General features: G+C 46.1%; 1 protein-coding gene across 1 annotated transcript in view; it reads left to right on the forward strand.

The window, feature by feature from the left end:
- The first annotated feature begins 292 nt into the window (after positions 1 to 292).
- COL4A2 (collagen type IV alpha 2 chain) overlaps positions 293 to 13,560 on the forward strand; it is a 123,218-nt gene continuing 109,950 nt past the window's right edge. The window contains exons 1-2 of the mRNA XM_065895947.1: positions 293 to 298; positions 1,030 to 1,110. Coding sequence (XP_065752019.1) covers positions 293 to 298; positions 1,030 to 1,110 — 87 coding nt within the window. The remainder of the gene's footprint in view (positions 299 to 1,029; positions 1,111 to 13,560) is intronic.

Raw genomic sequence — 13,560 nt, forward strand, 5'->3', positions numbered from 1 at the left:
GAGCTCAGACACGGTCCAGTCTCCAAGCCCATCTTTTGCCTGAAATTCTGAGATCGAGGGCAAGAAATAAGTGCATTTTTCCTCGCTGGAGTCGTCCAGCCAGAGAGCTCGCCCAGTCATCCACTAAAGTCATCAAGGAGTTATATCTCGGTGTCTGATGAAAAGTTCACTGAGGTCACCCCGACCCGACTGAATAAATACTTAAGAGAAGCCTCTTCCCCAACCCCTCCTCTTCGGCACCCTAGACGAGCACGTCTCAGGGAAAGGGAAGGGGCGCGGGGCTTCTCCGTGGATGGAGGTGAGAGTGTATTTGCAATACACCCTACAAATACACCTACCAGGTGTATTTGCAAATTCTGCCTCCGGATCAGAAGCCCCTTCTCCCTGTAATTCACCGGGACCCGTGCTGTGTAATGGGGCCTGGAGTGCCCTGCGCGTTTATCTTAACCCCATCCTACTCAGCCTTGGACGCCTCCTCCCAGAATCCATCCCCCACCTTGCCAGGCAGAATGAAGGGCTGCTTCCTACGTGCCTGGACTCCTCCTCCAAGCTAAAGGGCTTAACACAGTATCCAAGGCTCACTTCACGTGGGATCCCTGGATCCAGGCAAAGTTCTCCTTGACTTTTGAGCCCCAGGATCTAGCTTGGCATCTGGCATTTAATAGGCACTGAAAAAAGGCTTATTGACCATAGAACGTACAGCAGCAAGAGCGACCTTGATGTAAACTGTGGACTTTGGGTGGTGATGGTGTCAGTGGAGGTTCACTGATGGTAAGGAATGTCCCGTCTGGTGAGGGATGTTCTTGGTTGAGAGCTTGGGGCCCGGGGGAGCTGTGCATGAAGTCTCTGTACCTTTTGCTATGGACCTAAAACTGCTCTGAAAATTAAATTCTATTTTTTTAAAGACTTACCGAAAGTTTTGAATGAGTAGTTGTTAGAATTGGAAGGGCCCTCAGCACCTGGCACTATAACGCATCGTGTAGCTGCAGTGTTGTGGTAACTTCTCTGCTTTGTGTTTCATTTTTGCAGGGCGTGAAGAAGTTCGATGTGCCCTGTGGAGGGAGAGACTGCAGTGGGGGCTGCCAGTGCTATCCCGAGAAAGGAGGATGGGTAAGTCGCAGCACTGCGGTATTACCTTCCTTACACATCCACTTTGAACGAAGTGCCGCATCCTGCCTGGTTAAGTCCTTTGCACACATTCCTAAGAAATTTAATACAGGCGCGTTCTTTCCCACAAAGAAACAATAATATAATGCAAAATTGGGTCGATTTATACCACTTTCTTAATACATTGAGAACTGCGTTAACTTTCTCAAGCCTCTTTTCTCTTGTTTGTTGTCACAAATACACGTGTATGCATATAGGTACACATAATGCAACTGCGTTTTATATTTATATCATATATAAGCATACATTTTGTAAAAACACTGCCTAAAGAAAGCATAGTCGCATTTATACTGCAATAGCCATTTAAACTAGAGGGCGCTGCCATTATACCGCTGAGAATCGCTTTGGCTTTTAAAATGATCCCACTCATTCCCTGAATGCCCTTTATGTAAAGCCCACTTCATAGGTAAGTCAGAGAAAAACGGTCCCCCCAAATTATCACCGTAACATCTGGCAGAGTTTGAAATACAGACCTGATTTTGGGTGTCATACGTTCAATCAAAGTGTAGCCTTTAAAGCTGATGTTTGAGTCTTGGTATTGCTGATTTTAAAAAGGAATTGTTTACATGTCTAAGCCCATTTTGGTGTGTGGCACTGTGGGAAGCAGTATTTCGTTTTACATCACAAAGTCTTCTGAGTCCTTATGCTTTGGAATCACGCAGTTCCCTCTAGGACTCATGCTTGTCCGACACCAGGTAGTAAGAGGCCACTGGGGCTTCTCGCCTGCATTGCCCTGTCCTTGTTGGAACCGGGAATTACAGCCATCCTCGGGGGCTCCAAATGCATTTCACCAAGTTGAATTCTAAAGTCAGTTTTCAAAGTAGCCATGCTCCATCCCCACCCACCAGGAGGAAGAGACGTCTGGTTGGAGACCCGCTTCTGAGGTTGGGTGTCATACCCTACATCCTTCCCTACCTGAGTCGCCCCCAAAAGTCAAATACGTAAAAGGCGTGGCAGGGAACCCCTTTATAAGTGTGGTGGGCTTATGTACTAACATGCGATTCCCCATTATTTTAGTGGCATAGCTCACAGTCGAGGAGTGATCTTCTGCCAGGAGGTCAAAGCTTCCGTCTCCGCGGGCTGTGTTCATTGTGACAGTTTTTGCTGTTGTTGCTTTAGTAAAGGGTTCCTCTGCTTGGAGTGGGGACTTTGTGCTTAAGCAGGTGCTAGTTGAAGATGCTTTATCGGCATTTAACAAGGAGAAGTATTTTTAAATATATGGAAACCGTTCCGTGAGACTTAAATTCCCCTGGAGTCCCTTGCTATAGATTTTCCCAGCGATGGTTCTGGGGCAGTGGTGAAAAGCCTGACTGCAGGGCTCTCCCCTCCCCAGCGCTTGGCTAGCTCAGGCTTCTGCGGGCACAGAGAAGGCAAACGAGTGTTGTACAAGCAACTGTGAGACATGCCCGAGTTGGAGGGACCCCAGCTCTGATAGGACCTGCATTCTCCCTGGGATCTGCCAAACAGAACCCAGACTGAGTAGAAGGGGGCTGGGTCTGTTCTTTTTCACTCTTTATGATTAGTTAACGTAGAACCAATATGTGAACATAACTCCCATAATGCTTTTGCAAGAACGCTGTTCTTCCATAAAGGTAGTTCATTCTGATTATTTCCGTATGTGATGCCGTCTGCACAGCAGTGGATTCTTAAATGACGCCGAGGGTCTTCTCAAAGAGGTCATCAGAAGAGAATTTCTGCAGGTCCCCTGGTCTTTCTAGTTTAGTTAAGTTTACAGCACAGGTGTTATTTCCTGTCATCCCTGATTAAGAAAATACCTTGTCTCTGTTTCTACGCATTGCCAAAAAGTAGGAAATGACACCTTCTGGTTAATTTCATTAACATGAGTGACCTAGCATGGGCTTGACTTTCCTTGAGACACATTATCAATCTTGGTCAAACTAAGTTGAGACTTGGCAGTTGTCCGGGTAGTTTGTTCAAGAGCCAGGGCCAGCGGTACCCCACCAGGGGACTGGCCTGCAGGTGCCACTCTCTGGAGCGTTTGGAGTCATGAAGAGAGACGTAGACCCCGTTCCTGGACCACACAGATCCAAACCCGGTGGTTCTAACTGTCAGCACCCGGGGCTGCCCGATTGATTCAGGTGTGCTATTGAATATTGATCAATAAGGTGATAGGAATGGCTGACAGTAAGAGATAAGAAGAAAACCCAGTGAGGAGAAATAACTAACGCCATTTATCGTTGTCTACAGGGTGAGCCCAGTGTATTTATTGTTAGGACGGTCGCATATACTTTACGCAGTCATTTATGAAAATAGAATGTCCGTGTCCATTCTACGAACCTGGTATATGTATATTAAATATTTGTTCATTAGCAAGTCTACCCAAATGGGGTCCTATCGAAAGCAGAGCTATTTCTGCCCTGCTTTTGGATTGGTAGTATTTTTCATAAGTAATGTAATACACAAAAATAGCCGTGGGGTGGATTTTGCCACTCCGAGAGCTGTGTGCATAGTTTGTTCTTTCCCACAGCTTCCCCTGGGGTCCCTTGCTGTCTGTTTTCCCCTCGGTGCCACCGTAGCCGCTGTGACGGGGCCTGGCCGCAGAGCCACGCTCCCCGAGCTCCAGGCTCACTCTGCCTTATATGGGCACGGGGTCCAGTTAATGTTTTCCTCGCCATGGTGACAGCCAACACCAGAAACTGTATGTTACTGGGTAACTTGTAGACTCTAAGCAGAAATCACAAAGGTACTGTGGATTCTGGTTCCAAAGGACTTCTCGTCCTAACCAAGAGAGCAAGCTCTGTATCGAGCCAGACTCCCCGCCCTGGAGTGGCGGGTGGCGCGTTGTCACAGGAAGAGAATTGCGTCTCGCAGACAGAGCCAGCCACCCCGTGGATCATTCCAGCAAATCGGTAGAGGGGGCAGGAAGGGGGGGAGCTGAGGCCCAGCAGTCTGCGCACCCTTTGCTCCCGGGCCAGCGCTGGGAGGTGCAGAGGGTGCCCTAGCCACATCCGCCAGTTCTCATGGGAGGACAGTGACATTTGGGGCTAAGTGACTTGCTCCCGTCTCAGTCCAGAACCGAACTCGAGCTCTCCGACTTTCAGATGAGTTCGTGTTCCAGTCCAGTGATCTTTTATGTCTGCACACCTCTGGCCAGATGTTAACCTATATGGAGGAGATTCCAGGGGATGGGGGGAAGCACACAGTCAGAGAAAAGAGGTTTTGCTGTCTTGACTCAAGAGTTGTGATTCTCTAGCCAGTTTTCCAGCCATCTCTTCAGTTGCTTAGTGAATCAAAAAAATAAATAACTTTAAGAAGTGAGTTAACGTGGTTAGATCTAGAGACTGTCATACAGATTGAAATACGTCAGAAAGAGAAAAACAAATATCGTATATTAAGAAATGAGTTAAGACTTTGTTGTCGTTAGAGAGTTTCTACTTCAACTAATCCCTATTAAGTATACTGGAGTAATTAGAAAGTGTAAGTCCTAATCCAGCAGTACTCCACAGGGTACTGTCCACAAAGAAAGGCAACTCACTAAATTCTCGGACTTTCTCCACCGCTAATGGTCACATACTCATCACGCCAGACAAAGATGCCCAGCCCCCATATCTTTTTGTATTCTTTTTGCTTTTTTACTGAAGTATAGTCGATTTACAACAATTCGGGTATACAGCCAAGTGATTCAGGTTTAAATATATGTATGTAAATCTGTATTCTTTTCCAGATTCTTTTCTATCATAGGTTATTACAAGATATTGAATAGAGTTCCCTGTGCTCTGCAGTAGGTCCTTGTTGTCTATTTTAGACATAGTAGTGTGTGTCTGTTAATCCCAAACTCCTACTAATTTTTCCCTCCCTCCCCTTCCCCTTTCCCCTTTGGTAACCGTAAGTTTGTTTTCTATGTCTGTGAGTCTATTTCGGTTGTGTAAATAAGTTCATTTGTATCATTTTTTTAGATTCTACATATAAATGATATCATATGATACCTGTCTTTCTCTGACTTACTTCACTTAGTAGGATAATCTCTAGGCCGATCCACGTCTCTGCAAATTGCACAATTTCATTCCTTTTTATGGCTGAGTAATATTCCATTGTATATGTGTACCACATCTTCTTTATCCATTCCTCTGTTGACGGACATTTAGGTTGCTGCCATGTCTTGGCTATTGTAAATAGTGCTGCTGTCAACATTGGGGGGCATGTATCTTTTCAAAGCATGGTTTTCTTCGGATATGTGCCCAGTAGTGGGATTGCTGGGCCGTATGGTAGTTCTATTTTCAGTTTTTTAAGGAACCCCACACTGTTCTCCATAGCGGCTGCACCAATTTACATTCCCACTAACACTGTAGGAGTGTAGGAGGGCTCCCTTTTGTCCTCTTTTTCTTTTTTTTAAAGAATGGTAACATTTTTATTTTTTTATTTTTTTTAATTTTTGGCTGCATTGGGTCTTCGTTTCTGTGCGAGGGCTTTCTCTAGTTGTGGCAAGCGGGGGCCACTCTTCATCGCGGTGCGCGGGCCTCTCACTATCGCGGCCTCTCTTGTTGCAGAGCACAGGCTCCAGACGCGCAGGCTCAGTAGCTGTGGCTCACGGGCCCAGCCGCTCCGCGGCATGTGGGATCTTCCCGGACCGGGGCACGAACCTGTGTCCCCTGCATCGGCAGGCAGATTCTCAACCACTGCGCCACCAGGGAAGCCCTGTCCTCTTTTTCTGTTCTTTTTCTTCTTTCTTTCTCTACGCACGGTGGAGATGGAAGGCAGTTGAGCTGCAAGCATCAGAGAGAATTTCTGTTAGTCACAGCAGAGTGACCGCCTCCATGTGATACAAAGCTTCATAGTATAGAAAACAGGAGAGAGGACAGGGGAGGCATCTGATTCAACGGATAGAGATGCCTTTGCCTTTGTGCATTACCTCACCAAAAAGGTTGTGAAGTTCTCAGATTTTTCCAGCCGAGGTCAATTTTAATTCATTATCTCAGTTACTCAGTCAGGTTCCTGTTCCCCTGACACTTTTTTGGCCATAAACTCAGATCAGATAGGCGATTTCAGCCTTTTAATGGCATTAACCTTCGCAAGACGCCTGTTTTCCTAGGCAATCAGGTATTCAGAAATTGGTTCATACAAAGACCGAGTAAGTCCCAAACGTTGGGAATTACTGGGGTGGTTAGACAGCCTGTTGAGCTGCGGTGGGAAAAGGAGAAACCACCACTGTGACTGGTCCCAGAGGTGAACCACCAACCCGGAGGGAGGGACCCGGCATCTCCCTGTCACTGTGCAGTCATCCCCCCCCACATTCGCCCTCCACGGGCCTGGCAGCAGGAGCCCCAAGACTGGAGCCTCAACTCCTGGAAGGGTGCAGTTGACAAGCTCACTCACTTAAGCAAAGGCTGAGAATCGGCGCAAGTTGTGCTTGGCTGTTGCATTTTTTTCATGTAGCTAAGAGTTTCCCACAGTCTGTGGGTCCCTGGACTTGGGTCAAAGTATGAGCAAATAATTCTCGACCTCACCAGATTCCTTAAATTCAACAATATAAATCAAAGTGAGAGAAACAGAGTGAGAGAGGAAGCAAAGTGTGAACACAAAGCTCTCGGAGATGGGTGGTGACGGATGGATGGGGTGCAGGAGACTCAGGCTTTGGCCCTCGCCTGTCAGCCCAGGTAGGCAGCAACCAAGAGATGCAGGAAGCAGACGCGTAGCATCAGGGAAGGGAGCAGAGGGGCCCTGAGCAGCTCTGAACCACAGTCACTGTGGCAATAAGGTCTCTTCCAAGGAGAGCCGGAGTCTCGCTGATGGCGGTATCTTCTGTCGTGCGTCGCTAATCGTAAACCTTACCCTCAAATGTGTATAACTGGGCTGTGGCAATAAAACTGAATTGTTTTCTTTGAAATGCTCAGTATAAATCTAAAGGCTGGTTGACCACTGTGGAGCAAAGGGAGATGCTCAGAATATAGATCTTCCAGATGTGTGTGCTCTACCACTCCGGTGGGTTCCCCTAAGCCACACGGCCATCTGTCTCAGCTCTGGGGAGACACGTGCGAGCGCGAAATGAAAACATCAGTGCTGCTGTGTCAGACCTCTTTCCAAACCAGCTGCTGCCTCTCCAGGCAGATGCCTGTTACTGGTCTGCTCAGCAGACCTGACGGAATTCGTCGCCCGCATTTTCTGCCCTGTCACAGCCCAGAAAGGGTGAAGAATGATTCAGAAATAGCAGAAACCCCTCCTGGCTTCTGGGCTTGTATAACCTTTGTCGACACATAGCTCTCACCTACTTTCAACATCGTGTGCTTATTTTTAGTGCGTCTCTGGAACGGCAGTGGTTCTGGCTAGCCCGATGCCGCTGTGGCTACAGCCAGCTCCATTACTTGGTTACTTTCTGCAAGGAAAACAGTACTTCAGCAGATGTAGACGATGCCCGCCTAATTTGTACATCGCACATAAGTGATGTGGTTTTTTGTGTGTGTGTGCGTGGTGCACAGGCCTCTCACTGTTGTGGCGTCTCCCGTGGCGGAGCACAGGCTCCGGACGCGCAGGCTCAGCGGCCACGGCTCACGGGCCCATCCGCTCCGCAGCATGTGGGATCTTCCCGGACCGGGGCACGAACCCGCGTCCCCCGCATCGGCAGGAGAAGCCCTAGAGTAGGACTTTCAATCAAGTGTTGTAGAAATGATTTAATTGTGCAGCTGGAGCAGAGAGAAGCAACTGTGGCATCTCTGGCTTTACTCCCCTGCTCCCAACCCCACCCCAGTAAGGGAAATGTTTAGTTTCAAAGCACCGTTCTGACACTAGTCACGGTTTGATAGAAAACGGGCCAGTTTGGAGCCCATCCGAAAGGAAGAATACGTTATTAAATCCTGAAAAGGCGAAATGTTAATACCACCTCACTGCATGGACTCAGAGAACGTCATTATAGACAGAATCTGATGACTGAAAGTCAGCACTTAGAGAAAAAATGTATTTCCACGCCATTGAAACCACCATGTCCCTTATCTGAAGCATGACAGACTTTGTCCTGGACTCCCATGTTTCCTCCAGTAAAATACATCATTAAATAATAGGAGTCATGAAAATCATGGGTGAAAATTCATCATAGTGGCTGTGGCCTAGCATTTATCAACCACAACAGGAATTGCCCACGGCACTGCTGCTATGGTAACAGCAGAGCAGATAATCGATTAAAAAAATGTAGTTAGCATTTACGGTGGGCACATGATCAGCGATTAATAATGAAGCACTGACACGTGAGCAGCTTAGTACCTGAGTACAGAGGAAGAATTCTAAATGTTTACGTATTTTATTTATCCATTTGTCCCACTTCTGGTGAAACTACACACACACACACACACACACACACACACATCGCTCTGGCAGCCTAGACCACATTCCTTCGTAATGAAAAAATCATACTGCGCTCTTGTCTCCAGGTGTTGCTAATGAAAGATGCTTACCTAGTGTCTACAAACACTCAATCTTGCCTGAGGTGTCTACCGCCCTAGAAATACCGGGGGAAGCCCACTCTTTCTTTCTGAGAGAACCACACCCCTCTGTTCCCTTCTGAATTTCCATCCAAACAAAAGGAGCATAGAGTAGACATTCTCAGAGCTCAGGCAGAAGAGAGAATGAACTTGAGAGAAAAAAATAACTTTTTTTTTTACCTAGGCAGGTCCCTGTTCTCCCAACCCTTTGACCATAGACTGATATTAGATGTTTTTATGGAAAACTGGGACATTGGTGAAAGTATGGTATATGCAGAAGCACAAAAATGATGCCTTGAGGCTGGCTGGCTGGTCGATGCACGTGGGCAAGGAGCACCATGGATTCTGGGCAGTGGCCGCAGCGATCAAAACCTCAGGGAGGCTGGCCATCCACACCCGCCATCAGCACCAAGGATGGTGAGAAAATAATTAACTGTGTTCCAGTCCAAAGTTGACAGTTCTGGGGAAATGGCCTTCCTTTCATGGCCTCGAGGAAAACATATCTGTGGGTCAGAGCCAGGATAATGATAATAGTACTGTTTTGAGTTTTGACTGAAAACCTCACACCAACTCCAAGAGACCACTGATAAACCGGGGTGAGAGAAAGGAACATTCTACTCTTCTTCGATGCCAGACTTAAGCTCTGCCTTTGGAAATCCATCGTCTTCCTTCCTCCGATGGAATGTTTTGACAAGTACAGCACTGAAGCGTATCCTTTTCTCTTAGAGAAGGAATGCCAGTCTTCAAAGACCTTTATTTCGTTCTATTCACCTCCAGCCCATCCTTAGTAAACAATTGCAGGATTTCTAAAATGACCAGAGGAAAATTCTTACCGAACATGAAGTGCTTTCTAAACGCCATCTGAAAATGGAAACATCTTCTCTGAATTTGTCTTCCCTCGCTAAGTAGGAAGAAAGGTCGAGTCTTCATATGCAAAAGGCATCCATGTCCAGTTCACTGGGGCAGCCTATACGAGAGGCTAAATGCCCCTGCGTCTAAACACTCTTAAACTGGACTGCTCCTGTAATAAAGAGAAAACTAGTAGATTGCACGTTTTTGAAATTACTCTTCCTATTTTCTTCCAGAGATAGTAAATAATAACCAGAGAAAAATGGCAGAAATGGCCAAACCAAGTGGCACAGGCACAATTTCTCACTCTACAGTGGGAGGGGGTCGTCTTTTCTCTGCCTTATTTTCTCCTTTTTGAATTAGAAGAAGCTACCCGTGTCCTTAATAGTCAAAGGCAAAGATGCTACATACATCACTGGCATTCGGGTGAATTTGAATTTATTTTTAAATGCTTTAGGCATTTCAGAATTTTCTTAAGAAACTGCTCAACCTGAGAGCCTGAACAGCCTGTGATTCTGAGCCCTCTGGCATCCCACCCAAACTAGCCCACTGTGGTGTAGACAACCAGGTCATTCAAGTCGTCAGATGTCTTACTCACACGGGAAGTAGAAAGCAAGCCTTCAAAAGGGCATGTTTCCCCACTGGTTAGAAAGATCAAAATATCCCTGCCCCCTTCCTCTCTGTGTCCAGTCTAGAAGACTGAATTCTAGAAGAATCAAAGCAGGACTAGACCTTCCTGTAACCCAGTACAAGCCCTGTATGATGGTAGTTTCCTCCTAAGCCCCCGCGAGGGCCCTAAAATCCCACCATAGGAACAAAAGTTTTTGTATTCAAAACGCTGTTAGGATGGATGATTCCTAAAGATCTGGAACCAGAAAGGACAAAGCGAAAGAAAGCAAAACGAAATGAAATGGAAGTCATTAATTCTGGGTAAATAACATCTTTGGCCTAATAAGTTCTGAGCTGCATTGTCACCATTGATGTTTTTCATTAAAATGTCTTTGTAAAGCACTTAACTGTTCTTCAGACTTAAAGTCTGTTTTAAATAAAGAAACAGAGGACAGATGAATTTTATGGAGAAGTTGGTCTCTCTGTAATTAAAGTGCTGGCATGTATTTAGCCCTGCATGATTTTTTGAGAAAATACACTCCAAATGGTGATAACGGCATTTTTTTACGCCTCGTGAAGATATATTTCGAAAGAACCCTGATGTCAAGGTCATTTGTATGCCCTGCACCCGCATTTAGCATCTGCCAACAAGACTAGCCTTTCTTAATTCAGTAAAAGACATACTGCCATGGCTTTGAGGACAAATGAGTGTGCAATGATTGGATACAAAATGAACAGAACCCTGTGACTGGCTAGGAAGCGGTTTTCTTTTGTGGATGTTGCTTTTAACACTTCTACCCTTTTCAACTCAACTCAGAGAAGTAGCCCATTGTCTTATACCTGGGCAGCCTGGATACACCTGCCGCTGAGGGCGAGATGCACAAATCTTTAATAGAGTTTACTATGTGCCCACACCCCTAAAGCGCACCATTACAACCCGAAAGACAGAGGCGGGTGAATAGGAGGCCAGATAATCCAAGCAAAATGCTGAAACAGGAAGACGGCTTCCTCACTCGAAAGCCTTGGGGGTAATTCCTCATCATTTAACACCTGCTGTTTTACAAATATTTGTATTTCTCATCGTAGAATGATAGAATTGTTGGTGCAGTACCTTGACAAATCTCCCCAACGTCTTACCCAGGAAGAACGGAAGAATACATCTGAGACTAATGAATAGCCATTCTGTTCTTAGAGGACTCCAGAAAAGAAAGGCTTTCCTGGTTACTTAATGAAAACACACACACACACACACACACACACACACACACACACACAACTCAGAATAGATTCATATATATCTAGAGTCAAAGTCACTAAAAAATACCCAATTAATGAAAAGTATGATATGTTATTGCAAAAGAAAATAATCCACCCCCTAAAAGTTGAACTAAAAAAGTTCAGCTCTTCCTCAAAAACAGAATTTTTCTTTGGGACTCTCGCTTAACACTGAATCCCACTTAAAATTTCCAGACAATAAGGTTGATTCCACAGCTTCACTTAAAAGAAACTCGGTGTAAGACATGCCATAGACAAGAAATAAAGCAAAAGCATATCTGAGCCCCTAGGAGATTTCTTTCTGTTCCCTGGTCAGCTTCGCATCTTTGTTTGAAATAATTTCTCCTCTGGCCAGTGTTTTTCTTGCCTTTAAAGAGTATATTTTGAAATCAGGAGATGCCAGGGGCATGACGTCAGCCTGCTTCTCCTCAAGCGTTGTATAGAAAAGAACTGAAGAACGTCCTGAAGACATAGACTTAACCTCTACAGGTTATACAGTAAAGTGATATTAGTGCTATAGTTGTATTATATTTAAATAGCTGTTTTTTTAAACTCCCGGTCAACTAGAGGCAAGGGTAAAGAGGTTGAACTAAATAATAGCATTAGGATGTTTCATTTGAAATCCGAGAAGGCTGAAGTTATGCCTTTGGTTACAATACAGCTATGTCAATAGCTTCAGGTGAGCTTCGACCATTATTATGTTGCCGAACGCAAGTTCGTGGGCCCTACGCACAGTGAGGCCAAAGAAACCGAAAGAAACGTCAGAGTTTGGAGCAGAGAAAGGTTTATTGCAGGGCCGAGCAAGGAAAATGGGTGACTCATTGCTCAGAAAACCCCGAACTCCCCGGGGGGTTTCAGCAAAGCGTTTTTAAAGGCCAGGTGACGGAGGGGGGTCACAGGGTGTGTGATCAGCTCATACACAGTTCTCTGGTTGGTCGATGGAGAGGTAACAAGGTGGTGTCACAGGGCTTAAAGTTATCAATCCTTAGGCGCCAGTAGGTCTGGGGGCTCTTGATCATCAGGTACTTAATTTCTTCCATTTGGGGGCTTTTAGCATCTGTAAAACAACTCAGGAAATGTGCATCAGATACTATTATCTAGGTACTTCAGAGAGGAGCTACAGCCGAGGGTGTAGGGGAAGGGTCTGTCCCGGGAAGACCGCATAGGGTCCTGCTCGGTTACAGTTAGACCACTAAAATGTAATACCATTAATAAGAGCACAGTTCAGCACTATTGACAGATGGTTCATGGGACCAGCATGACCATCACGGCGTACGGGAGGTGACACCCCCATCCTCTAGCATCTCGCTTCAACCGCAAAGCTCCCGGAACCCCAGTGAGCTTTCTCTTCCATTGTCCCTCTACAGGCCCCATCACAACTCCATTCCTTCCAAATCTACTGATCTCAGAACTTAGGGAAGAACGTGGTCTCCTAACCTTTTTTCATATTAAAGTATCAACTGTTGCATTACCGGTGCCCCTGACTTCCCGACCAATTGCTCATATGAAAATTGTACCTTCGTTCTAATCTCCTTCTTCTGAGTTTCTCACTTCCCTTCTGGAGTCCTGGCCTGCGGACTTGAACTTGGCTTTCCAGCAGCGGCCAGACCAGCGTGAAGTGAAGGGAGGCTATTTCCTCCCTGGTCTGGATGCTGTGCTTCTAGGACTGTGTCGTAAAATCCCATCACCCTTGGGCTTCCCTGGTGGTGCAGTGGTTGAGAGTCCGCCTGCCGATGCAGGGGGACGCGGGTTCGTGCCCCGGTCCGGGAAGATGCCACGTGCCGCGGAGCGGCTGGGCCCGTGAGCCATGGCCGCTGAGCCTGTGCGTCCGGAGCCTGTGCTCCGCAACGGGAGAGGCTACAACAGTCAGAGGCCCGCACACAGCAAAAAAAAAAAAAAATCCCATCACCCGTTTTCACCAAACACGCCATTGCACTGGCTCACGAGCGATGTGTGTCTACCCAAAACGCCGTTTTTTTCTTGCAGTAAGTCTCTTGTTGTGTTCCTTTTGGGTTTTGCTTTTTGATTCTTGGTCTTCCATTTGTGCGATTAATTTTTCAGCCTTGACCCAGATTTTACTTTGATTACTGTGAAATTGCTGAAAGGTGGAGCTAAAGATTCTGATTTGGAGATGGTGGAAATGAGGGTATTCTTCTGCCCTTTATCTTTTTTTATGCATCTTTACTTGTGTAATACTGATCTATTTCAAACACAGACATTCCATGAAACG

Source organism: Phocoena phocoena, chromosome 18, assembly GCF_963924675.1.
Source record: "Phocoena phocoena chromosome 18, mPhoPho1.1, whole genome shotgun sequence".
NCBI classification, from domain to species: Eukaryota; Metazoa; Chordata; class Mammalia; order Artiodactyla; family Phocoenidae; genus Phocoena; species Phocoena phocoena.